General features: G+C 67.2%; 1 protein-coding gene across 2 annotated transcripts in view; it reads left to right on the top strand.

Moving 5' to 3' along the window:
• CHID1 (chitinase domain containing 1) overlaps positions 1 to 22355 on the top strand; it is a 24392-nt gene extending 2037 nt beyond the window's left edge. Inside the window, exons 2-13 of one of the 2 annotated variants that reach the window (XM_007108682.3) lie at positions 980 to 1133; positions 1651 to 1800; positions 2060 to 2192; positions 2740 to 2784; positions 3574 to 3680; positions 4089 to 4150; positions 7191 to 7283; positions 13229 to 13330; positions 13863 to 14018; positions 21727 to 21807; positions 21983 to 22025; positions 22181 to 22355. In XM_007108682.3, coding sequence (XP_007108744.1) covers positions 1023 to 1133; positions 1651 to 1800; positions 2060 to 2192; positions 2740 to 2784; positions 3574 to 3680; positions 4089 to 4150; positions 7191 to 7283; positions 13229 to 13330; positions 13863 to 14018; positions 21727 to 21807; positions 21983 to 22025; positions 22181 to 22279 — 1182 coding nt within the window. In that variant the 5' untranslated portion in view covers positions 980 to 1022 and the 3' untranslated portion in view covers positions 22280 to 22355. The remainder of the gene's footprint in view (positions 1 to 979; positions 1134 to 1650; positions 1801 to 2059; positions 2193 to 2739; positions 2785 to 3573; positions 3681 to 4088; positions 4151 to 7190; positions 7284 to 13228; positions 13331 to 13862; positions 14019 to 21726; positions 21808 to 21982; positions 22026 to 22180) is intronic. The other variant, XM_055079791.1, reaches the window with a different exon arrangement.
• The last annotated feature ends 1636 nt before the right edge of the window (positions 22356 to 23991 follow it).

Raw genomic sequence — 23991 nt, forward strand, 5'->3', positions numbered from 1 at the left:
CGCGGCATGCGGGATCCTCCCGGACCAGGGCATGAACCCGCATCCCCTGCATCGGCAGGCGGACTCTCAACCACTGCGCCACCAGGGAAGCCCCTATAGCGGGGCATTTTTTATTAGAGTGTCTTTTATTTTCAGTTTGTTAGAGTTCTTTGCGTGTTATGTGTAGATAAGGAAAAGAAATTCGTTGTCAAGTATGTTCTAAGTATTTTCTTGTTTTGCGTATTATGTCTTTAAATTTGCTTTTCGTTGGGACTTCTCCGGTGGTCCAGCGGGTAAGACTCCGTGCTCCCTATGCCGCGGCCCGGGTTCGATGGCTGGTCAGGGAACTAGATCCCACGTGCCTCAACTGAGAAGTCTGCGTGCTGCAACTAAAAGGTCCCACATGCCACGACAAAGATCCCGCGTGCCGCAACTAAGACCATGCAGAGCCTAAATAAATAAATATTTTTTTAAAAGCAAATAAATACATTTGCTTTTTGTTTCTTAAGTGAAAGCTTCACGTTTTTACATAGGAAACTATTGATGTTTCCTATCATAACCTTTACTGTTGCTGACTTAGGTGGAAAAGCCTCCCCTCTCCAGCCCCCGTCCCTGAGTTTACATATGCAGGCACCCATGTTTTCTTCTAGCCCTTTCCATGGCTCTGATATTTTGCACTTAAGCCAGTAGCTCGTAGCCAGAATAGTTTTGGGTTTGAGGAGGGTGGAGAGCCAATCTTTTCCTAGTTGGCCGGCTGTGGTTAGGGCAGCCCCAAGGCAGTGGGGCAGGGCTCACGGGCCTGCAGCAAGGAAGGCCCTTCCTGGGTGTCTGAGGGGTGCCAGGGCCCAGCGGTGCTGACAGCTGGACTCTGGCCATTGGGGCTGGCTCAGTGCCCACCTTAGTGCTGGGAGGCCCCAGGCACCGTTAGGACCATTGCTGCAGTAGGCAGAGGGGACACCCTGCCTGCTGGGGGTCTCCACGGGCTCTGCTCTCTCTGCAGCCCCCTGGACCCCGAGGTTGGACCCTGCTGTGACACGCCCACCATGGGGGTGCTCCTTGGCACACTCTGGCTTGCCCTGGCCTGCGGCTCTGTTCACGCCACCCTGTCAAAGTCAGATGCCAAAAAGGCTGCCTCGAAGACGCTGCTGGAGAAGGTAGGGGCAGTCTGGAGATGGGCCAGAGGGCTGAGCCATCGCGCCTCCTTGCCCGCTGGGGCTGTGAGCCGAGAGCTTGGCCTCTGCGCAGCCTGCGCTGTGCTGCCCCAGGGCTCTGGCTGGCTGGCCTCGGCGGGGGCAGCTTCTGGTGCTGGGGCCCGAGGGGGCGCCCGCCCCCACTGGGCTGGCCTTCTGCGACGTGCCACCTTTCCGCCCTCCCCCTGCCTTCTGTTTCTTTCGACCCCCGCGCTCTTCCCTGCTTCACTGAGCAAATCAGACAAGAGCCGTGCCGGGTTTGGCTGTGTCTTCGTGCCTTTTTTCTGGGGCAGCCCTGGGGAGGCAGAGTGAGTCTTCGGGGACTGTCAGCTCCTCAAGGCAGGCCTTTCCCTGCCTTCTGGTCAGCAGCTCCGTGTTGATCCTGGGACACACCCCTGCTGAGCAAGAGGACCGCTGCTGTCCCTGGGCTTCTGCCTGGGGACGAACCCTCACAGCTTCCTCCCTGCTCCTTCTGTTGCAGACTCAGTTTTCAGGCAAGCCCGTCCACGAGCGGGGTCTGGTGGTGACAGACCTCAGAGCCGAGGATGTGGTTCTCGAGCATCGCAGCTACTGCTCAGCGAAGGCCCACAAAAGGCACTTTGCTGGGGACATCCTGGGCTACGTCACGCCAGTAAGCCGGGCTCTGGGGTGGGCAGGGAGGTCCCGAGGGCAAGGTGGCTGCTCGGGTCTGTCTGTGTTCTCACCTCCCCTGGCCGCTGCCGCCATGGGGGTGCGGCAGGAGCCATGCCTCCCAGAGAAGTGGCCGAGATCGCGCCAAGCGTCCTCTTCCCCGTGGCACGGGCAGCCTTGCAGTGACCCCATCCCAAGGTGGCTCTCAGGCCCTCTGCCCCAGCTGCAAGCAGGCTCACCCATGCTCCATTCTCTGCCAGTGGAACAGACACGGCTACGACATCGCCAAGATCTTCGGGGGCAAGTTCACCCACATTGCGCCCGTGTGGCTGCAGCTGAAGAGGCACGGCCGCGAGATGTTTGAGGTCACGGGCCTTGACGACGTGGACCAAGGTGCTTTTTGCCCCGCCGCTCGTCTGCGTTCGCCCCAGGGGTCTGGGAGGGTGTGAGTGCGTGCGAGCGTGATGACTACCTGGCATTGACCCGCATCCCTGTTGCCCTTGGGGGTTTGTACATGGTGTACAGGGAGGAGGCGTCCAAGACAGTGTCCAGGAGGGGGCGAGGCCTGGCTGTCCTGACAGCCGTGTCTTGCACCTGTGTTTGCACAGATGTCCTCCCTTTGGGGTTCAGAGAGGAGGTGTTAGCTGGTGGTGGGGTTCCCCGAGCTGGGAGGGCAGTGTGTTGGAGGGCACGGCGGGCAGCGTCAGTGCCTGCCCTCTGGACGCCCCTCAGCTCTGAGAGATGGTCCCAGGCGCCTCGGGGTTGTCGCCCCCGGAGCGGCCGCTTGCCCTGGCTGTCCTGCAGGGGGAGGAGGGGCAGTGCAGGGCCGCAGGCTCTCCCCTGCCCCGCTCCCTTTGTTCTCCTCCTGGCGGGTAGGTCAAGTCCTCACGTGGGCAGGGCGCTGTGTCCCCACATTGACCGGCTTCTCCACGTCCCACAGGGTGGATGCGTGCAGTCAGGAAGCAGGCCAAGGGCCTACGTGTGGGTGAGTCCAGTGGGCCTGCGGGGTCAGGGTTGTGGGCCCTTAGGCCATACACCACGGGTGGAGGTCCTGGAGCTCCCTGTGGGCGGGTGAGTGGCCCCAGGGTCTTCACGCCTGCCTGCTAGCCCAGGCTATGCTGCTTAGCACGTCGGTCACTCTCCCAACGGCTCAGAAATGAGGCTGCCCCAGCCCAGCATTCATGGCCCTCAGTCCAGCCTGAGCCCTGTGGCCCTCCTGCCCACCAAGGCCAGCCCGCCTTCACCTGTGGTCTTGCCCTCCCATCGCTTCATTCACCCATTCAAACACCCTCGAGTGTTTATCGAGGGCCCCTGGGGGCTGCGCCCAAGGGTGACGCTCACCCTGCCCTGCCCGTCCTGGAGCTCATGGCTGGCGAGGGAGAGGCCCATTGCAGAGTGCAGTGGGGTTCGGGGAGGGAGGCTTGGGGTCCAGGGGCACATAACAGCTGAGCAGGGGGAGCTGGGGGGCCGGGAGGGGGCCTGCAGCTGGGTCAACAGGGAGCTGGTGGAGGACGGTCCAGCCAGAGGTAGGCAGCAAGGAGCTGGACGAGCCAGCATCTGGGCACTCAGGGGCCTGGTGCGTCGGGAGGAGAGGGTGCGCACCTCCGTCCTTCCCCAGCGCCCCCTGGTGCCCCGCCCTCGCCCAGCCGCCTTGCACTGGGATGACCACACTGGGTACCCAGGCTGGCTGTGGCCACTCTGCTCGGGAGGCCCAGGGCCAGCCTGTGGGCAGGGCCGGCACAGAGGGTCACAGTCTCTGCGGGTCTGTCCCCAGTGCCTCGGCTCCGGTTCGAGGACTGGACGTATGAGGACTTTCAGAATGTCCTGGACAGCGAGGACGAGATAGAGGAGCTCAGCAGGACCGTCGTCCAGGTGGCCAAGGTGACGCCCGGTGCCTGCGCGGCCACCACCGGCTGCCCTGGGCTCCCTGTGGCCACCATGCGTCTCGGGGGCAGGGGCTTCGCTTGGGCAGTGCCCAGCTGCCGCTACCCTCCTGGGAGGGAACCCATCGTGGTAGCTGGTGCTGGGCTGCAGGGCGGGGAGAACCCTTCAGGACCCTGGGGTCGGCTTTGGGGGAGGCACACCAGTGGATGGGGCACACGAGAGCCCCAGCTCATCTGCTCCTGGCTCCTTCGGGGGCCCGCACGCCGCCTCCTTCAGAGGGGGCTTCCAGGCCGGCAGCCTGGCCCTCGGGCTGAGGCCTGGTCGGGTGGGAGGAAGCGGGCTGGCCCTGCGCCTCCCCCCCACCCCTCCCCCGGGGCCCTCCTGACCAGCTCCTGTTCCGCTCAGAGCCAGCACTTCGACGGCCTGGTGGTGGAAGTCTGGAACCAGCTGCTCATCCAGAAGCACGCGTGAGTGGGCTGTGGGCGGCGTGCGGGCCCCCGGGTGTCAGGAAGAGGCTGGAGGAAGGATGTGGGGGGACCTCGTGTGGGAGGAGGGTCTGCTTCCCACAGTCTGCCCCTGGGGGTGGGGATGGCACCCCGAGAAAGTCGGACAGTGGCTCCAAGAGGCCCGGGAGCAGTTGTGGGCAGGTGGCCAGCTGAGACATCCCCGTGGTTGGCCTGGCGGAGCCTCCAGGGGACCTTGAGAAGAGGCGGCCGTGCAGGGCCAGGGGCCCTTGGAGCAGGTGGCCACGGAGTCCTCTGGGAAAGGAGTCGGCCGCCCAGGCCCACAGGCTCTGCATCAGCCGGCCTGGGAGGGTGCCGCATGGTCCCCTCGAAGCAGCGTCCACCCTGCGTGTGAGGCTCACGGCCAGAGTGACCCGGCAGGGCGGGAGGGGGGCAGGTCCCCTGCAGGAGCCGCTGCCCCTGGTTCTGTCAGGGCCATGGGGTCAGCCCCACAGGAGGCGGAGGAGAGACTGAGTTCCGCCCGGGGCGGCCTGCGTGCTAGGTGCCTCCCAGCGGCTGGTGCCGGGGCAGGACAGGCTGCAGCCGGTTCCAGAACTGGCTGTCCGCTTCCTTTCCTGCACCTGAGCCCCCACTTCTCCGCGTGTGCCAGACCCCGGGGGGAGCCCTGGGCAGGGCTCCTCTTCTACCCTCCCACAGCTGCAGGCGGTGCTGTGCCTGCTCGAAGACAGCGTCCATGGAGTCTCCTGCCTCTCGATGCAGGGGGAGGCGCATTGTCAAGGGGTCTGTGTGGGGGGAACAGGCCTCCTGCCTGAGGCCCAGAGGAAGCTGCGCCTGGAGCCAGGCGTGCCGGGGGCTTTGCCTGGGTGGGGGTAGGGAGACTCCGCTATTGGCCTGGGGAACAGGGGTGGCCTGGGCCCAGGCCCCCAGCCATGGTGCCTGCTTCTCGGTGCTCAGACCCCCGCCCCAGTGGATGCTTCTGAAAGGCTCCCCCTCTGTCCACTTCTGCCCTGGGAGGGCCCCAAGGCTGGAGCTCAGGAGGAGGATGGGTGGAGACAGCCAGGCTGAGAGCATGGGGGATACCCATGTCTGTCGGGAGCCGACGCGGCCCCTGCACGTCGGGGGCCCTGGCTTTTGGCCAAGAGACTATCCACCCACCCCCTTGGCTCTGCCTCCGTCTTTGCTGGCTGGTGGCCCTGCTGAGGAGACCTTATGGCACCTTCTGAGGAGGGGGTGCAGCTGGGCAAGGAGGTGCCAGAGCAGCCGGCAGCGCCTCCGTACCCCGGGGGCTCCTGGCAGGGGGTGGGCGGGGGGGCCGGAGGAGGGCGGAGACTGGCCCGCCTGGTAGATGGCTTTGCACACTGCTGCCTGGGAGCTGCTTCCCAGGACAGGCCTGGCCGTGGCGGGCATGACAGGGACGTCCACGCTCCTGTGCCCACCTGTCACCCTCTTTAGGCGTCTGTTTCCTACCCAAAGCGCCAGGGCACCCTGGAAAGGCCTGTTTGGTGTGATGCAAGGCAATGGCACCTTGTCCACGTGCCACCCTGGGCTGCGGGTCCCCCAGGCCCTCCCGTGAAAGCCTCCCGGGGAGGAGCGTGCGGGGCTACCTGGCGCTGGCGAGAGGCCCGTCTCCTGTGTTCACACCCGGCGAGTGGGCGGGCGGGCAGGCGAGGGGAAACCCCAGGGACTCCGTCCCAGCAGACCGCCCCCGGTTCCTGCCGAGCAGGTGCTTCCCCCCGGCCATGAGGCCACCTCCCCCTTCTCACAGAGAGGCAATCCCCTGGGTGGTTTCAGAAGCCAGGAAGGCACCCAACAGTGACAGGTGCTGACAGCTTCTGGCCTCGGAGGTGCCGGCCCCCTTCAGCCCATGTGCGGGGAGCACGTGCGAGGGCGCCCCGACCATCTACAGTCAAAGCCAGAGTGGAGTGACCTTGGCCCAGGATCACTTCTGCTGAGCGGGGGCCACCTGGGGGGCTCTGAGAGGCTGCCAGTCCAGTGGTCAGTGCACACCAGGCCCCATGGCAGCCTTGGCTGGATGACCGGCAGCCGTGCTTGCACCACCCCCCTTGCTCTTTGCAGACTTGCTCTGGGGCTGGGGGCTGGGACAGCCCCTCTGACCTTCCTGCACTTGGTGGGGGGGCGGGGGGCGCTTGCTGCCCGTTCTTCAGATGGAGGTGGCTCCTGAGGGGCTGCCGTGAAGGACCCAGGTCGGTCACTGGGCCCACAGCCTCCCAGGCAGTGACGGTGGCCTCCAGGACTGGGGTGTCCTGACAAGTGCTCCCAGGCTGTGCCAGAGCCACTGTCCCACCGGACATGCTGCCTGCCAGCTCTGAGACACTGCCATCTCCCACACGCCTAGGGTCCAGGCGACCCCGTGATGCTGCTGTGTCCTCTGCCCCCTGCCTGGTGGCCCGCTGCCTGCAGAGACGCTCCTCCCCCGCGTCCAGGCACTCCCAGTTGAGCACACGCCAGTGCCCCCTTATATCCCCCTGGGGCCGAGGCACACAGAGTTCTGTGTCCGGGTGTCTGCAGGGCCGGGGGTGGCTGTGCGAGGGGGCTGGGGCGGCCGCCGCCCTGGGGTGGCAGGTCAGGGCCCCCTGGGCACAAGGCCTCGTCAGTGGAGCTGCCCCCAAGTCCTCATCTCAAGGCACCTACCGGGTGCAGCAGGGCCCTCAGCACGGCCTGAGGTGTTTCGTGGCCCAGGCTGACCTGGCCGCCAGCAGGCCAGCAGGCCAGGTCCACATGGGTCCTTCCTCACTCCCTGCCCGGCTGCGTGTCTGGGAGGGTCCCGAGGTGATGGGGCACCACACCGACCCCCCTCTGCTCTCCACCCTGCTCTTGTGGGGAGGGAGGGGGCTTGAGTCAGAGGAAGGATGGGGGCTGGGCAGGCAGTTGAGGTGGAGGGCGATCCCCGCGGTGTCTGCCAGGCCCCCCTGGTGCATCCCTCCTGGAGCCCGTACCTCCAAGGCAGAAGTGGCCGTGGGGGGTGTCTGCCCGCAGCGGGCCTTGGCCCCGCTGCCCTGACCTGTCCTCTGTGTCTCTGCAGGGGCCTCGTTCACCTGCTCACCCACGTGGCCGAGGCACTGCACCAGGCCCGGCTGCTGGCCTTCTTGGTCATTCCGCCCGCCGTCGCCCCTGGGTAAGTGCCACGCTTGCTCGGCCAGGGGGGCCCTTCCTGGTCACCGCCCAGCCCCGTCCGGGTACATACTGGCCACCGCGTGTGTGGATGGGGTCCTCATCAGCACATTCGGACACCTCGGCACGCCCTCACGCGTCAACGGTCAAGGCTGCGTCCTTACACCTGAGCACTGGAAACCGTGTTGTTTAGACCCGCTCCCCACTCCCGCTGGTTCCTGGCCAGGCCCCAGGCACCGCGGTGCAGGGCCTGTGCCGCTTTAGGCCTCAGGAGGTCAGGGCTCCCGCTGCTTAGCCCAGCTGCTCATGTCCTGCCTTGAGATGAGGGCTTGGGGGCGTCTCCACTGATGAGGCCTTGTGCCCAGGGGGCCCTGACCTCCCACCCCAGGGCGGCAGCCGGCCCAGCCCCCCTCACAGCCACCCCCAGCCCTGCACACACCGGGACACAGAGCCCGGTGAGGCAGCTCTTCCAGAACCCCCGGGACAGGGAGGTGCGGGGCCCGAGTGCCAAGTCAGGTGGCCTGACTCCCACGTCCAGCCTGCGCTGGGCGTGGAGGAGGCCGGATCACAAAGTGAGGACTGAAGGCAGGCCCGGAGCCAAGTGGCGGGTCGATGGCGCACAGAGGCCCAGGGGTGCTGCCTGCACTCTGCCTGGTGTCCGCTGGCTCCCGGGGCAGCCTGGGCCCTCAGCGCACTGCTCTGGAAGGACCGCTGTCCATGCATCTTGTCACTCCTGGCTGTCGGCTCGCTCTGCAGCGTGGGCCAGTTAACAGGAGCAGGTGGGCAGCTCTGGGACCCAAGCTATCTGGCGACCCTGACGTTCACAGGCCGATAGCCCCACACAGAGGAGCCTGTGGGCTCTCCAAGGCCAAGGCCGTGGCCAACACAGCAGGCACCTGCCGCTCCCAGGTTGGCTGCCCGCCCTTTGCTTGGCGCTCGCGCCCCCGGAGCCCCCACACGTCACCAGAGTCCTGGGCGGTGGTCCCACCCAAGCCCAGGGGCCTCGGCCTCCCACCCGATTCTTCTCCCCACCTTTCCAGGGCCCTCAGCCTCGTGTGTGCTCCCGTGTGCAACACATGCGTGTGATAGGCTGGCAGCAGCAGGGGCCGACAGTCCTCCTAGGATGGGGGGCCCCGTTCTGGAAGAGCTGGAGGTGGTGGACACTCACAGAGCCTGTGGGCTCAGCTGCAGATGCAGGCACCCGTTTCCGGGGTCTCCTGGTTTCTGTGATGGTCTGGGGTGGGGTGCTGTGGCCGGTGGAGCCCCGGTTGCCCTTTGTGGTCAGGGGCCGTTGGTAGAGACAAGCTCCTCGGAAGCTGGGGCAGCCCTTCAGGCTCGGCTGGGGAGAGGCTGGTTGCCTGGCCAGGGGTGGGACCCGGGGGCCTTGCCTGCAGCCCCTCCCTGCTGACACCCCTCCACTCCCCGCAGCCTCGGGCCTCGCAACTTCTGACAGGTGCAGAGAGCAGACTCCCAGCCCATGTGCTGGACAGTGTGTGTGTGTGTTGAGGGGGGTGACTGGGCCGGACGCACATGGAGGGGCTGGTCTCTGGCCTTGGCCTGGAAGGGCGGGAGGGCTTGGGGCAGGGTGGGGGGCAGCTTTCCGTCTGGCGCCCTCTCTGCCCAGGCGTCCAGCCTGAGCTCCTGTCCCCTAGACCGGAAGTAGATGGTGTGAGCCAGGGCCGCTCTCTCACCCTGCAGTGACCAGGGGTGGAAGTGCCCTCCACCTGGCAGCCGAGGAGGTGACCGGAGAGAGGAGACCGTGGCCTGGGCTGGAGGCATGGGTCCGGGGCGCTGCCGCTGAGCTGCGGCCCAGTCTGGCCTGCCCCTGCCGGCAGCCAGGGGTGTGTTTGGGGGGCACAGGCCTGGGCTGCACCCCCGCGGCTGTCGAGCAAGCCCTGCTCTCTCCAGAGGCTCTGGCGGCCTTGGAGTTTGTCTCATCGTTGACTTTTGTTCTGCCATGCTTCTGGACGGCAGCCCCAGCAGAGGAGCCAGGAAGATATAAACAGTCTTTCTGGGGTTTTCTGCAGCATCAGTCGCCTCACAAAGGCTGTGCTGCCCTCCACGGGAACAGCAGCCCCAGGAGGGGCTGTGTGTGCGGCGCCGGGGCCGGCATGCCTTTGCTGCTGTGCGCCTTGGTCTGGGGCCTCCCTCCAGGGGCTGCTGGCACAGCGGCCATCCTGACCTTGAGCCCTGCTCCCGAGGTCGCGGCTCGGCCCCCATCGACGTTCCAGCACCAGTCAGCTGGTTGAATCAGAGCCCTGGGCTGTCCTCGCTCCGGAGGGGGCTCTGAGTTAGTTCTCGCCCCGGCTTCTCAGGCCGTATTTTCTGAGAATCCAGCACTCCCGGAACCCTCGGGAAAGTACTGGCTTCAGGCATGGAGGGTTGGCTTCCTTCCCAGGACCTGCCCTGCGGTGAGCTCGCATCCTCACAGGCAGGCGCCCACCTTGACGGGTGCCGCAGCCCCCCCCGTGGTTTCCCGCGGTTTCGGGCAGACCATCTCCCCACAGTCAGGAAGGGGATGGGTGGGGGTCCTTCTCTGGGTGGGGCTCCTCTGCACGGAGGCCGACCCCCGTCGACATCCCCCGGGGGCCGGGGTGGCCTGCAACCGGAGCATATGGGCTCGGCGGGGCCGTGGGCAGGCGCAGACGCTGGAGGTCTAGGCTGGAGCGCTGAGGGCCACGCTCTGGCGGGTGGGGCCGGGCCTGGGCCTGCGGGCCGGTGGTTCTGCTCCGATCCTGTAGGGCAGCTGGGGGCCGGGGGCTCGCGTTTTGGAGGCCCCCGTGCTGCCAAGCAGAGCAGCAGTGGAGGGGCAGCACAGGAAGTGCTGCAGGGAGTGAGCAGGCCGCGGGGCCTGGGAGACGGGCCCCGCAGGGAGCAGCGGGGGGCCGACAGCAGGCCTGCCGTCTGCACGCGCCTGCTTGGGTGCCCGCCTGGGCCGCTGGGCGGGAGGCCCTGCACGCGGTGTCTGGGGACCAGACAAGGTCAGGCAGTGTGGCTGGTGGCAGGGCCAGTGGCCGTGCATGGAGCCTGCCCTGGTCCCGAGGGCGGTCGGCCCGGAGCAGGCTGGCCGCGGCAGGACTGGGGTGTCCAGCTCAATAGGCAGTGTCTCGGCCTCGAGGGTGCATAGTGGGGGTGGCTTCATGGTGTCGGGGGATGCCCGTAGGGGAGAGGGGACAGAGAGTAGAGCTGTGGGTTTAAGCATTGGGGAGCTAGCTGGTATGGGATTCTCTGGGGCAGGGCACTCAGCACCGCATAAGGTGGGGTCTCTAGCAGGTCGGGGGCAGCGAGGGGTTGACCTGCGCCCGTGGCCCTGACGCCCGGCCCATGCCGCTCCAGTGAGGGGGCCAAGCCCTGTGATGGCGCCAGTTAGGGCGATGGAAGAGGAGGCGTCCACCGTGTGGGTGAAGCAGCAGGGGCAGGGGGCTGGGGGTCTTGGGGAGGGGCGAGGCCCTAGAGGCAGGCAGGGGAGGGGGCTGACAGGAGGCTGGGTGACGGAAGACAGACCCTGTGCCTTCTCCCGAGCGGGGCTGTAGGGCCCGCCGTCTGGGCGAGCCTCTTCGTGTCTGGGGAGAAACTGTCTAGAGCAGCGGTCCCCAACTTTCTTGGCACCAGGGACCGGTTTCGTGGAAGACAGTTTTTGCACGGGCAGGGGGTGGCTCAGGCGGTAGTGGGGGCGGCGGGGGGCGGCGAGGGGGGGAGTGGATGGAGCTCCGCTCGCTTGCTCGCTGCTCGCCTCCTGCTGTGTGGCCCGTTCCTGACAGGCCGCGGACCAGTGGCGGGCCGAGGACCGGGGGTTGGGGACCCCTGGTCTAGAGGCCACACCATGTCCATTGTCCGTGGCCACGTGGAGAGGGGAGGCCAGGCCACACGATGTCTACCAGGGCCACCTCTCATCCTGCAACGCCCCGAGGAGACGCGGGCGCTGCCCCAGCCCCACCTCTGGCAGCTTCAGGGTCTCGGGGTGAAGGATCCCGTGGGGCAGGCCGGCCTTCTGGAGGGGAGGGGTGCCTGCAGTCAGATGGGCAGTGACTCAGTGAGAAGCACCTGGCAGCCCCGGGCGCCCAGACACGAGGTGTGGCCAGAGGCCAGGAGGTGGTCAGAGCCTTGGGAAGCAGAGGGGCTGGTGGGCCAGGGCAGCCCCTGCAGCCCTTTGGGCCGTGCGCTTGATGTTGGCAGGAGCGATGGCCCCCGGCGTGGTGGGCGCAGGCCGCACAGAGCAGCGCCTGCCTCTGACGGGGCTGCAGCTGAAACCAGCAAAGGCGGCGGCTCGGGGCGTCATGCAGGACGGGAGCCTGCACCAGCCTCCTCCCCGAGCCGCAGACTTCTTGGAACAGCGTGGCTGGGAGAAGGGCTTGGAAAACTCCATCCTCCCTGACCCCCATGGCCGTTGTTGAGAGTGTTTGTCTAAGAAGTAATCGGCCCGTGAAAGCGAGGCTGTTGGCTGTGCTGCGCGGGTTTGAGCAGAGGGTTTCTTTTTATGGGGTGAGCGAGGCCGGCAGGGTAGCAGGCCTCCTGGTGCCCGCCCCCCGGCGTTCGTTGCCCCCTGCCCCTCTTTCCTGCCTTAGTCCTGTCCCTCGCCGGCCTCCCCTTCACACTTGGTACCAGCGCTTCCAGGACCCCTGGGGGTGGGATCCCCTCTCCCGGTTGAGCAGGGAATGTCTCCTGGAAGGCCCTGGTGCTGCAGTGACCAGGACGCGAGACACGGGCATACTCCCTGCTGGGCCACTGCACTGCTCAGCTCGCAGCCCTGCCTCCCCCTGTGAGCCACTGAATCCAGGAACGGTAGGGCTGGACGTCCGTGGGCTCCTGAGCGAACGTCCGCCTGGGGACGGGTGAGCTCTTGAATTGTGGAAACATCTTCCTGGAGCTGATGGCATCCGCTTTTTCTGGGGGGGCCCCAGGCCCTCCTCACACAGGCCCGTCTCCATCTCTGGGGCTGAGCCGGGAGGATAACGCCGTCTACCGGGCCTGGCGTCTACTAGCTGACTTTAGAGGGCCGGTCTGGAGTGTGGCCACAGGGAGCATGGCTGTCACTGCCCGGTGAAGCATCTGCTCCGCAGGTGTGTCCCCGAGCTCCCTGCCGCGGCAGGTGCCCGCCACTGAGTCTTGCTTTGTCCCACTCGGGGGCGGGGCTTGGGGCCCTGGGGCCGTTGGCCCCCAGGTCCCACAGGTGCCGCATGTCGCGGGGGGGCCTGGCCTGGCCTCCTGGCTGCTCCCTCCAAAGGTGGCGGCCGGGGCAGGCTTTGCTCAGCTGGAGTGGGGCAGCCTTCAGGTGGGCTATCTCAGGGCTGCCTGGAGCCCGTGGAACCGGTGACCATGGCTGAGGTCCACACAGTGGGCCTCCCGTGCCCCTGCCCAGGGAGTGGAGGCGCTGGCTGAGAAGAGGGGTTCTCTCTCTGCTCACATTGTGGGGGGGCAGAGGGCGCCGCCACCCTGGGAGAAGGCCGCAGTCCTAGGGGCAGCTGCAGGCAGAGCGGCTGGGCTAGCGGAGCAGGTGTGTCCAGCAGACAGGCCACCTGGGCTCCCGCCTGCCCCGGGCCTGAGGCCTTGGGAGGGGGGGTGCTCTGCTCGTGGCACCGTGCTCGCAGCTGAGACGAAGGGGGGCTGGCCTGGGGCACCTGTGCCCACGTGGGGATGGGCCCTCCCAGAGCGCGGCTGATCGCGGTCTCCAGTGCACTGGGCAGGAGGGGAGCCGGCTCTCTGCTGGACCTCCAGCAGCAGGCTCTGCCCGTCAGGACCCAACTGCAGGCCATGCCCTGTAACCGAGCGCCGGGTCACTCTCCAGGGAAAGTGACCTGAGGTGTCTTCCTGGCAAGGGGGAGAAAGGGGTGTGAGCTGGGAGCCTGCACGGCCGGCTTGCTGTACCCTCTGCTGAGCCCAGGTGTCAGCTGGGGCGGGGCTGGAGGGGCTGTGCAAGCTGGGTGTGCTGACCACACCGTCTCACTGCAGGACCAACAAGCTGGGCATGTTCACGCACAAGGAGCTTGAGCAGCTGGCCCCCGTGCTGGACGGCTTCAGCCTCATGACGTATGACTACTCCACAGCGCAGCAGTGAGTGGGGGCACCCCGGGGCCCCGTGCGCTCTGGCTTGGTGCAGAGATGCTCCCCCGGCCGGGGGCCTGGACGCTCAGGCGAGGTCCAGCTTCCCACGAGCCTGCTCAGGGCCACGCTTTGTCAGCTCTCGGTTCCAGGCATGTGAAGGGCCCAGTCTCTTCTTCCCAAAGCCCGCAATCGGCCTTGCATTGGGTGACCTTCTCCTTTTGGGGGTCACATGACACAGGGCAGCGGGCACCCCCATGGGAATGCCATCCCGGGGTGTCCATCCACGCCTATGCAACCCTGGCCGCCACGTGGTGGCTGCGGTGCTGGGCCTGCCTCGCTGCCCAGGAGAAGGTGTTCCCGTGGCCAGGGGCGTCCTGCTGCCGCCTCTGTCCATCTCGGGCCTCACCTGAGCCTCTCGGCTGACTGCAGGGGCCCGCCTGTCTGCTGCTGTCCTTCCCACTCCGTGTGTGGGCCCCACCCCAACCTGGGGCGCCCTGAGCCCTCTGCGGGCCGCTGAACCCACTTCTCCTTGGCCCTGCAGGGCCGGCCCCAGCGCACCGCTGTCCTGGGTGCGAGCCTGCGTCCAGGTCCTGGACCCCAAGTCCAAGTGGCGGAGCAAGATCCTGCTGGGACTCAACTTCTACGGCATGGACTACTCTGCCTCCAAGGACATCCGCGAGCCCGTCATCGGGGCCAGGTGAGCCGGCGGCTGTCCCGGGCCAGGTGGCTTCCTGTGCCGTCTGCCACGGCGCCCTCGTGTCAGGAGGTGTGCGTCTCCCAGAGGTGAGGGGGTGCGGCGAGAGGAGGCCTGCAGGGTGCTGTCCCAGCGCCCTCTGGTCCCCTGGGTCGGTGGGGTGCCCCCCCGCCGGCCTCCTCTCCTTCAGCCTGAAGGACGCCCTTTGTGTTGCTTGCTGTGTGTTTCTATCAGGTTGAATTCTCTTCCGTTTTATCTTGCTGGGTTTTGGGGAGATGTTTGTGCTGGATGTGGGGTTCTGGGTTGCCAGCTTGTTCCAGGACCTTGACAGTGTTGCTTCGCCATCTTCCCGTGCATTCTGTCCCACGAGACACCCGTCACCCGGTTTCTCCACACGTATCACCACCAAGCACCGCTGCGCTGTGATTACCTGGTGCTTCCACGTGGGCTTCTTTACATTGTTTCTTCCAGGTTTGCGTTGAGATTTTTAGATTTGTGCATTTATGCTTTTCATCATGTTTGGGAAGAGTCTAGTCTATTTTTTCTAGTATTTTTCTCGTTCTCCCTTTCTCTCCCTTCTTCCGGGCCCGTGAGTACTCGTGTGTTAGGCCAGTCTGTTTGTCCCCCCGTCCGCTGACACTCATTTTATTTTTTTGGCTCCTGTTTTCTTCTGTTCAGTTTTCCTTGCTGTCTTCAAGCCCACAGACCGTTTCTTGGTCGCGTCTCGTCCGGGGCTTTTCCTTCCCACGTGTCGTAGTGGCTCTCTTGTCAGGTAGTGTGTTTGGGGCTTAGCCTTTGCGTGTCCTCTCAGCACCGTGTGAGGACGGTTGCCTGGCGTTGGGCCCATCTGGGGTCCAGTCAGCACTGTCCCTTCCCGTGGTCCTGTCGAGCCAGCTCTCTGTGGGCCTCTGCTCCGGGCTGGACGCTGTGAGTTTCTTTTGGCTAGGTGTTGGGCATCTGGGGTTCCTGACCCTCTGCGTTTGCTCTGGGTGCCGTCACGTCCCCTGGACACCAAGAGTTGTACGCTTCTCTCAGGGACCTGGTTCCGTCAGCAGAGACGGTCCCGAGGCCGTGACGGGAGCGCGTGTGTCCACTGCTCCCCACCGTTTGCAGGGTCACCTGCAGGCCCGCTCGCCACAGGGACACACGTGTCAGCCCAGGCAGGGGTCAGGCGCCGAATGCCAGCTGCCCGCCGGGCTGTCCGCGCCCGTCGTCCACAGTGACTCCCTCAGGTCTCTCCTGGGGGAGGGACAGAGGCTGCTGGGTTGGCCCGTGCCTGGAATCATGGGTCCTGGAGGGCTGCCCCCAGCCTGCCCCCCCAGTGGGGTAGGGCTCCCGTTTCCCGGGTCCCTTTGTGCTGGAGGCAGGGCCTCCAGCACAAGGAGGAGTGGATTGGGCCCCTCCAGGGGTGGGACACCCGAGTCAGCCGTGCCTCCCCAACCCTGCCCCGTGTACACAGCTGGTGCTAGGAGCTGGGCTCCAGCGCAGGCCTGGGAGCCCCCCCTCCCTGGTGCCTGCCCTCTGCTGGGGGAGCGCTGTGGACGGCGGGAGCCGGGCCGGCAGGCGCTGCCCTGGAGCAGCCCAAGCCTACCCCATGTCCCCGCAGCAGGGGGGCTCTCGGCCCCCGGTGCCTGTGCCTTGGATCCGCCCCGCCCATCTGTCCTCCCTGCACGGCTGCTGTCTGTTCCGTGTGCGCTGCCCCGTCCCCACCACAGCCTTTCCGGACGCGGGGCTCCTGGGAGCGTCCCTGACAGGGTGCCCGGCTCGGGGGGCATCGGGTGGAGCTGCGTCTGGAGCTCGGGCTCCCAGCACCAGGCCCTAGGGCTTCAGGAGCTGGAGCAGGAGGACATTTTCTCCCGCTGCAGAGACGGGGTCAGCAGCCAAGGGCCACCCGCGTGAGGCACAGCCAGAGGGACCCGGCGCCCCACCTGCTCCAGCCCCCGGCTCTGCCGGCCCGGGCCTACGGGCAGGGCAGCAGGTGTTTGCCTTGGGGTGCCACCCACCTCTGCTCAGGCCGCCACACAGGTACCACGGCCGGGCTTGAGCCACAGAAGTGCGTCGTCCCCAGCCCTGGAGGCTGGAGTCTCAGACCCAGGTGTGGGCAGGGCTTGTCCTCCTGAGGCTTCTCTCCTCGGCGTGTAGACGGCCGTCTCCTCCCTGTGTCCTCACGGGGTCGTTGCTCTGTGTGTGTCTGTCTCCTGACTTCCTTTTCTTCTAAGCACACAGTCCTGTGGGGTCAGGGCCACCCCAGGGTACCTCAGTCATCTTACATTAAACATTTCTTTAAAGGCCCCATTTCCAAACATAGTCACGTTCTGAGGTTCTGGGGGTTAGGACACAACGTATGAACTGGGGGGACACGGTTCATCTCTAGCGCCGCCTGAGGAGTGAAGAGCTGTAATTTCCTCACTAAATGTGTGCCCAGCAGTAGTTTACGAGGTGGAGTTGTTGCAGCCATTAACCCAGCTCGTGGGGCCTGGCGACAAAGGCACCACGCGGCCCCTGCCTGTTCTGAGGAGGGGCTGGGAGGCGGTGGGGGGGGAGTCTGGTTACGAAGATGTGTGTTGCGCGAGAGCACAGGTGCGCACGTACACACACGCATACAGACTGCCCCCAGCCGGGGACGGAAGGCTGCATCGCCCCATCCGGGCCCCACCCCAGCTGAGTGGGTCCGCCCCACCAGACGTGCCCCCACTGATCACGGCCAGTCCTGGAGGCAGAGGAGGGAGGTGGGCCCGTGCGGGGGCGGTGGAGAGGCTTCCCCCAGGCCCTGGGGCATGGCTGGGCTGTGTGTCAGGGACTGCCGGCCCAGACCTCCTGGAGGCTGCCACCCACCTCACCTGGACCAAGCAGGTGCCGGCTCAGCAGGGCCTCCCAAGGGGCCGAGCAGGCTGAATGCCGGGCGGCAGGGCTGCGGCTCCCCCCTCAGGGGCGCGTGGAGGTCAGGCAGCGGCGCCCGCTCGGGTCCTACCCGGTGAGTTTGTCCTGTGGAGGGGCTGAGGGGGGCCCGGGTGGAGTCGACAGGCCCGTGAAGGGCTGACTGCTGTCCCCGGGGGTCGCGTCGGCGTCTGGGGGGGGCCGTGGTGTGGGGATGCCCGGAGTCCCCCCCGTGCGTGGGTGGTGGGGCTGCTGCCGGCCTGAGCTGGGGAACCAGGACGTCGCCGAGCCCCTCTCCTCCCCAGGCCTCAGCCGCCCTGCGGGATGGGGCCGAGGTCGGGCCGGTGCAGTGAGACCAGGCCGGGGGCACCGTGCGTCTGGCGGTGGCTCCCGGACGCTCCTCATCCCGTGGTGGGTGGGCCCCGCAGCAACCCCCACACCCGGAGCCCGCACCGAGGCTTCACCCTCCCACGGCCTGAGTGCCCCCACCCCACCGCTTCCTCCTCCCTCCCAGAGCCCTGGCCGGCCATCGGCCGCCTGCTGCCCGCACCCTGGGTGAGCCTTGGACAGGGGATGGGTCCCCCAGCTGGCCCCTGGGGTTGCACTTGACCTCCTTTGTCCACAGCCTGATTTCTTCCAGCCCTTCCCCAGCTGCACGCTGGGGCGTGCAGGGCGGGGTTGACCCCTGGGCTCAGGGCCTTGGGGCTCTGGGGGTTGTGGGGAGAGGCCTCTCCCAGGGCTGGTCAGCAGCCCTCCCCCTCCCAGGGCCAGATCGTTTGGATCTGGGGAACCAGATGGGCAGGCTTAGTGAGGCTGCCTGCCGATGGATGCCTGTTCCGTGGGAGAGGGGAGGGCTGCCTCTGCAGGGGGTGAGCATGTTCACCCAGGTCCGGCCCCCCCAGAAACACAGCTCACCAGGATGCGCCCCTCAGCCGGTCTCCACCCCGGAACTCACTACAACGGCCTCTGTTCCCTGAGCAGATGACAGGCCAAGTGTGAGGGGCAGGTGAGCCCCATGGCCACCGGAGTCTCTCCATCTCTTCCGCTGACAGAAGCCCAGGCCAGCCTGGCCCAGGATTATCTGCCCTCCCGTCTCAGCCTCTCCAGCGCTGAGACCCTGGCCTTCTGTGGCAGGTGTCCCCTGTCCCCTCAGGCGGTGGGGGATTAGCGGCCTCACCATCTGCTCCCGTGCATACGGAGCCAGGACCCCGAGGCAGGGGCGGGAGGCCAGCTCTGTCAGGCGAGGGGTTGGCCTTCTGGCCTCCCTCAGCCAGGCCCGCATTCTGTGCCTGCCACGGGGGGAGGGGGCAGAGGGCAGGCTGTTTGTGCACATTCCGGGTTCTCCATCGACCCCCCCAACCTCTGTTCGCCTTCCCTGGGTGACACGCAGACCCCATCACGACCACGGCCAGGCTCCTGTGTGCGTGGCCTCGTCACTCCCCAACTCTGAGGAGTCTGGGTGGCTGTGAAACACCCCGGGAGGAGCCAGGGCTCCCCTGCCTGCAGGCTCATGTCACCCCACGTGCAGTTCTGGGTGCTGATCCGTGGGTCCCCACGGCTGCCGAGCCCCCATTCTGGGAGGCCCCCCCACTGCCCTGGCGGCCAGGGTGCCCGGCTAGCCCCGTGAGCGCCCTCAAGCCAAGTGGGCACCCATAATCCTGCATCTTTGGAACCCACAGCCCCACCCGCCTGGCCTCTCCTGCCCCTGCCTCCCAGGGACCTCAAGGAGAGCCAGCCCCAGCAGAACACGGCCAGATGGGTCCCCGAGGGTGGGCCACGTCTGGCAGACCCCCTGCCCCTGCTCAGAGGCCTCTTCTTGGGCCAGGGCACCAGAGGTCAAGGGCACAGAGGCTCGGGGAGGCTCTCCGTGCGGCCGTCCCGCGCCGGGGTCTCCCTCTGCCTAGGGGCGACTGGTGGCGCCTGGTCCCAGGGCTGCCCGTCGCCGCACTCTCCCGTGGCTCCGGGCCTTCTCCGTCCCTGCGCCGCGCTCTTGCTGCGGTCCTTTGCTTCTCCACTGGCTTGTGTGATCTCAGAGCGTGTCCTGGTCCTCTCCGAGCATCCTGCTCTTGCTTCCCAGCCGGGGTCTCCCCATGCACCTTTGGCCCTGCCCGCTTTCGCAGTGCCCCTGCGCAGGGTAACTGCTAGCCCTTGCGTCGGAGGCCCAGCTGGGAACGGTCCTGCTGCTTGCAGGTGGGGGCCTGGGACCCGGGGGCAGGGGCACCTCCTCGCATCACCCGCAGCGGCACCCACTGGACCCCCCGTGTGGGCCTCCAGGGGAGGGCCCTGCCCCTTCCACACGCCCCTTTCCGGCCCAGCCTGGGAAGGCTGTCACCAGGGGCCGTGGAGTCCTGGCCACATGCTGCAGGGGCTGCAGGGGAAACTGGGTCAGGGCGGACCGCCCTCCTCGGTGCCCAGGAAGGTCACCCGCCCAGAAGGTGGGCCAGCAAGTCAGGTGCCCCCCCGGGGCGTGCCCAGCCCAGGTCCTCAGGCCAGCTCGGAAGCGGCGCCATCCGGGGCAGGCTCCAGCCGTGGGTCACAATGCCAGCGGCCTCTCCACGCAGGGCACACAGGGGGCTTAGACTTGGCCAGATGAGGTCAGGCCCTTCAGTTCTCGTGGGGTCACAGCGGAGAGCACAGGGCCCCGCAGGCCCCGCCAGCCGAGGCAGAGGCCTCGCCAGGCTTTCCTCCTGGGGCGGGGTGCCCCCTTCCTCCTCCGTCCCCCCGTCTCCCTCCTTCCCCCTCACCCACACAGTCTGATCACCTCTCTTCAGCTGGTCTCTGCTCGCCCTGCTGGAAACTGGGGGCCGTGCACCTCGTCTCAGTGCCGTGAGTCCTCCACCGCCCCGTTTGGCGTGTCTTCTTCTACGATCCTGTCTGCCGTTCCTTGAGCGCTTCACTCCAAAGCCCGAGAGCTTTTCTGAGTGGAGCGGTACGAGTCGCGCACTGTAAACCCCCCACGGCCGAGCGCACGCCTGCGCGGCATCTAGTCCGTTCTCAGGGTCGTGCAGCCGCCACCTCCGGGTCCCCGCCCCACCCCTGGGGCGCTAATCTGCGTTGCCTGTAGACTCGTCTTGTCCAGATATTTCATGGAAACGGTCACCCGGCGTGTGGCCGAGGCCTTCCGCTTTAGTTCAGGGAAACGCTCGGGGCCCACCTGTACAGTTTCCCTCCGTTCATCCCTGCCGCCCCCCCGCCCCCACCCCGCCCCGGCTTCCTCCTCCTCCCAGGCAGGCCCCTGCCACCCTGACCCTCCGCCCCCGTGGCCCTGCTCTTCCTCCTGGACCGCCTGCCTGGCAGCCGTCTGCCACCCTGACCCTCCGCCCCCACCCTGGCTCACACCCCACCCTGCTGCTCCGCATCCCCGGGGCTGCACCCAGGCGAGTGTGAGGGCCGGCGTGGCCCCAGCCCTGGTACCGCCAAGCCTCGGCCTTCAGAGGGGAGGGACCAGGTGCTCTCAGGGGTCTGGCTGGACCCCGACGGAGACCCCAGCCTCAGCCGCCGCCGCAGCCTCACCACCTCCAGCAGGTAGCAGATTTTGAGGGGAAGCCCTGGAGGAGGAGTGCACAGCCAGAGCTCCCCAGACGTGAGGGCCCAGAGCCACCTGCCCGCCCGCGTCTGCCCTGGGACTCGGGGGCTCAGGGACAGGCTGGGTCAGGATGCCTCCCCCTTCCCCACACATCCCATCCCCGCACACCCCACATCTGTCTCAGCCACGTAGCTGACGTTGGATCAAAAGCTGCAGGTGACATCAAGTATCCCGGGAGCGTTGCGCTAATTAAGTATAACGCAATAATTTTGGACGATGCGAGCTGGTTGATGGGGGCCGTGGCTGTTCCTCCTGGCCCAGGCCCCATGGGAGCAAATCCGGACGTCCCCTGGACGGCCACCACCTCATTTCCCACTGCTCTGTCCAGCCCCGACCCCCTGCCGACGTGCAAGGTGCAGCCTGGAGCGCCCGCAGCCCCCTCCCTGGGCCCAGGCTGCAGGTCTCTGGCCTGACTGGGCATCGGCTGCGTGCCAGGAGGACACGGGGTGAGCTGGAGACCCCAGTTGTCCTGGCCATGCGGCACCTTGGGCACCGGCCTGTCCTCTGTGTCCTCTGTTGGGCGGGGAGGGGTTCTTAACCCCTGCTCCTGGCAGTGAGGCCGGGCCTCCCATGGGCTTGGGGCAGCTGTGTCCACAGCAAGGAGGCAGGCCGAGGACAACTTGGCCTCTGAAAGGGCCCGGAAACCACTGCCCTGGACTGTTGTCCCCCCGGGGGTGGGGGGCGGTGCCGAGGCTGCCCCCGGTTCTCGTTCATCCGCAGGCCTGCGGCTGGCCCCGAACCTCCCCCGCAACTGCAGAAGTTGTTGCTTCTCCTGCAGCACCCCAGGCCGACCCCGGGAGCGCCTGCCCGCACCACCGGCCCAGCAGGCACTGCGCCCACAGCGCGGGGCTTGCGCGCCACCCGCACGCAGTGCCGCCAGCTCAGGGTGCGGCAGTGAGCTCTGAAGCACGGCCATGGCCTCTGCTCACATCTCAGCAGCCTCTCGGGGTCTCTGTCCTCCCCCTACCCCCAGTGAGGACCCGGCCGCCGCAGCCCTGGCCCGAGTGTTCCAGACCCCGTCCCATGGTCCTGCTTCTTGGCTTTTCTTCGTGTCTGGGCCACACGCGTGGCCCTCCCACCTGGCCCGGTGTGCTGCAGGCACTCCGCAGACCATCGGGGATGACACCCCGCATCCTGCTGCCCTCCGGCAGCCTCATCCCTTCCGTGATGGCAGAGGCCACCTCCACCCCGTCCAGGTGCTCGGGTGGGCAGGGGAGGGCCCCCGCACCCACGCCCGGCCTCCCCCAGGTACATCCAGACGCTGAAGGACCACCGGCCCCAGATGGTGTGGGACAGCCAGGCCGCAGAGCACTTCTTCGAGTACAAGAAGTGAGTGACCGGGGGAGGCCCCAGGCGATGCGGGCCTCCAGCTCTGCCTCTGCCCCTGAGGGCCGGCCTGGCCCGAGGAGGGGCACCTGAGGCCTTGGCTGGAGGGGGAGGCGGGGTGCGGAGGAGCGAGGCCGGTGGCAGTCGGCGGCGGACTGAGGGTCCTGCTGTCTTGCAGAAGCCGCGGTGGGAGGCACGTCGTCTTCTACCCGACGCTGAAGGTGCGTGTGGGCCCTGACGCTGGGCGTGGGGGCAGCAGACACAAGCCCTCCCCCAGCAACCCTGGCCCTCAGCTCGGCTGCGGTGGGCAGGGGTCGGCAGGTGGCCCACGGGGGGGCAGGCGGGCAGGGCGGGGCGGACACTCCCGCTGCTTCAGTCCTTGCAGGTGCGGCTGGAGCTGGCCAGGGAGCTGGGCGTCGGGCTGTCCATCTGGGAGCTGGGCCAGGGCCTGGACTACTTCTACGACCTGCTGTAGGCCTGGCCTGGAGCCGGCCCGAGCTTTTCCAAGAGACGGAGGGACTGACAGGCAAAATACAGACTCTTCCATTTCCGTGCTGTGTGCGCTGCGGCCTCGGGCGGGGGCAGGGCGGCCTGGACCCCGGGCTCCTCATCAGTGACGGGGGCGGGCAGTCGGGGGGTGGGGGGCAGCGGGCCCTGAGGATGCAGAGGCCCCTCTGGCCCAGCCCTGGCTGTCTGCCCGCTGGTGGCCAGTGACGGCGGGACCCACAGTCCCCACCCCACAGGCTGGCAGGGAGTCCTGCATGCACGACCTGCAGATCGCTGTGGGTCTGGAGGCTCCGGGACAGCCCCAGGCTCCCTGACACTTGGACGCTCCGGTGGGCGTCACCCCAGGACCGTGCAGAGGGGCCCCGGCCTCCCCCTGCGGACGCTGGCTCAGCCTGCCTGCCTGGGAGCCCGATGGGCACCACACAGCGAGGGTGGGGGCGCCACGGCGGAGACCGGGGCTCCGAGAGGCTGGCCACGCCCCACAGTGGTGCCGTGGGCTGTGTGGTCACTGTGGAACGACAGCTCACCGCAGGCCCGCTGCCTGCCGGGAACGGCCATGCTCCCACGAGGGAGCATTGGGAGAAGCCCTGGTTGCCAGGAGTCAAAGGACAGCTGACCCCCAGCCCTCACCCCCTCGGTGGGCCCGCTGGCTCCAAGCAGATGAATCCGCCTGTGACGGTGCTGCTTGCTGGACCCGCTGGTCAGACGCTGTGCGTGAGCCCAGGGTGTGGCGGCTGTGGGACGTGACTGGGGGAGGGTCCTAAGGGGACACGCATCTGTCCTCGGGGTCAGGGCCTGGCTGGGCCCTCGGCACCTGTCCCAAGGAAGGACCCTGCTGCTCGTGGTGGGGCTGGAGGTCTGGCCTCGTGGCCCCCCAGCGGAAACCAGGCTGGCTGGCGGCAGCCCACCTGGACACCCCACTTCTACCAGCGTGGGCTTCAGGCGGGCACTTGGGATGGTAGGTCAGATGCCCCTCCACCTGCCTGTGCCAGCCCGTCTCCCCAAGGCCCTCAGCCCCACGCTGCCCGCCGCACCCCTGGCTGTGGTCCCAAGGGCGGGGCTGTAGGCCGGTCCCCACGGCTTCAAAGGCCTGGTTGGGAGGGGAGCAAGGAGGCCGTCGCACCGGGAGTGGGCACCGGGCTGTGGTGCGGGGTGCTCTGCAGGAGTTGGGGCGTGAGGGGGCAAGGCCAGTTGTGGGCCCACAGCGTGCTCGGTGTCTGTGGACGTGGAGCCAGCTGGGTGACCGGATGCCGGGTACCTGGGAGGCTCCTCAGCCTAGGCTTGGAGGACAGGGAAACCAGCGAAGGGGGAGGGGGCCTGGGAACCCCACAGAGGCGTGGGCCAGCACGTGGCAGCAGGCAGGGCTGGCCCCGGGTGAAACAGGCCCCGCGTGTCCCAGTGGGACCTCAGTGGAGCCAGCCGGGGCTGCCAAGGCAGCTTGGGGGCCGCGAGAGAAGCTGAGCCGGGGCTGGGTGTGAGGGTCTGGTGCCCGCAAGTCTGCGCCTGAGACGCGCGGGGGTGACCGAGCACAGGCGAGCAGCAGCTTTCCCCGAGCAGAGCTGGAGAGGTGCGAACGGGGACCGGGGCTGGGGGCACAGCTTGGCTGGACTGTGCTCACTTCCTTCCTGCTTGTTTGCCGTGGTGCCTGAGGACAGTTTGGTTTGGGTACGTGAACCGCTA

Source organism: Physeter macrocephalus, chromosome 18 (genome assembly GCF_002837175.3).
Source record: "Physeter macrocephalus isolate SW-GA chromosome 18, ASM283717v5, whole genome shotgun sequence".
In the NCBI taxonomy this organism is placed as follows: domain Eukaryota; kingdom Metazoa; phylum Chordata; class Mammalia; order Artiodactyla; family Physeteridae; genus Physeter; species Physeter macrocephalus.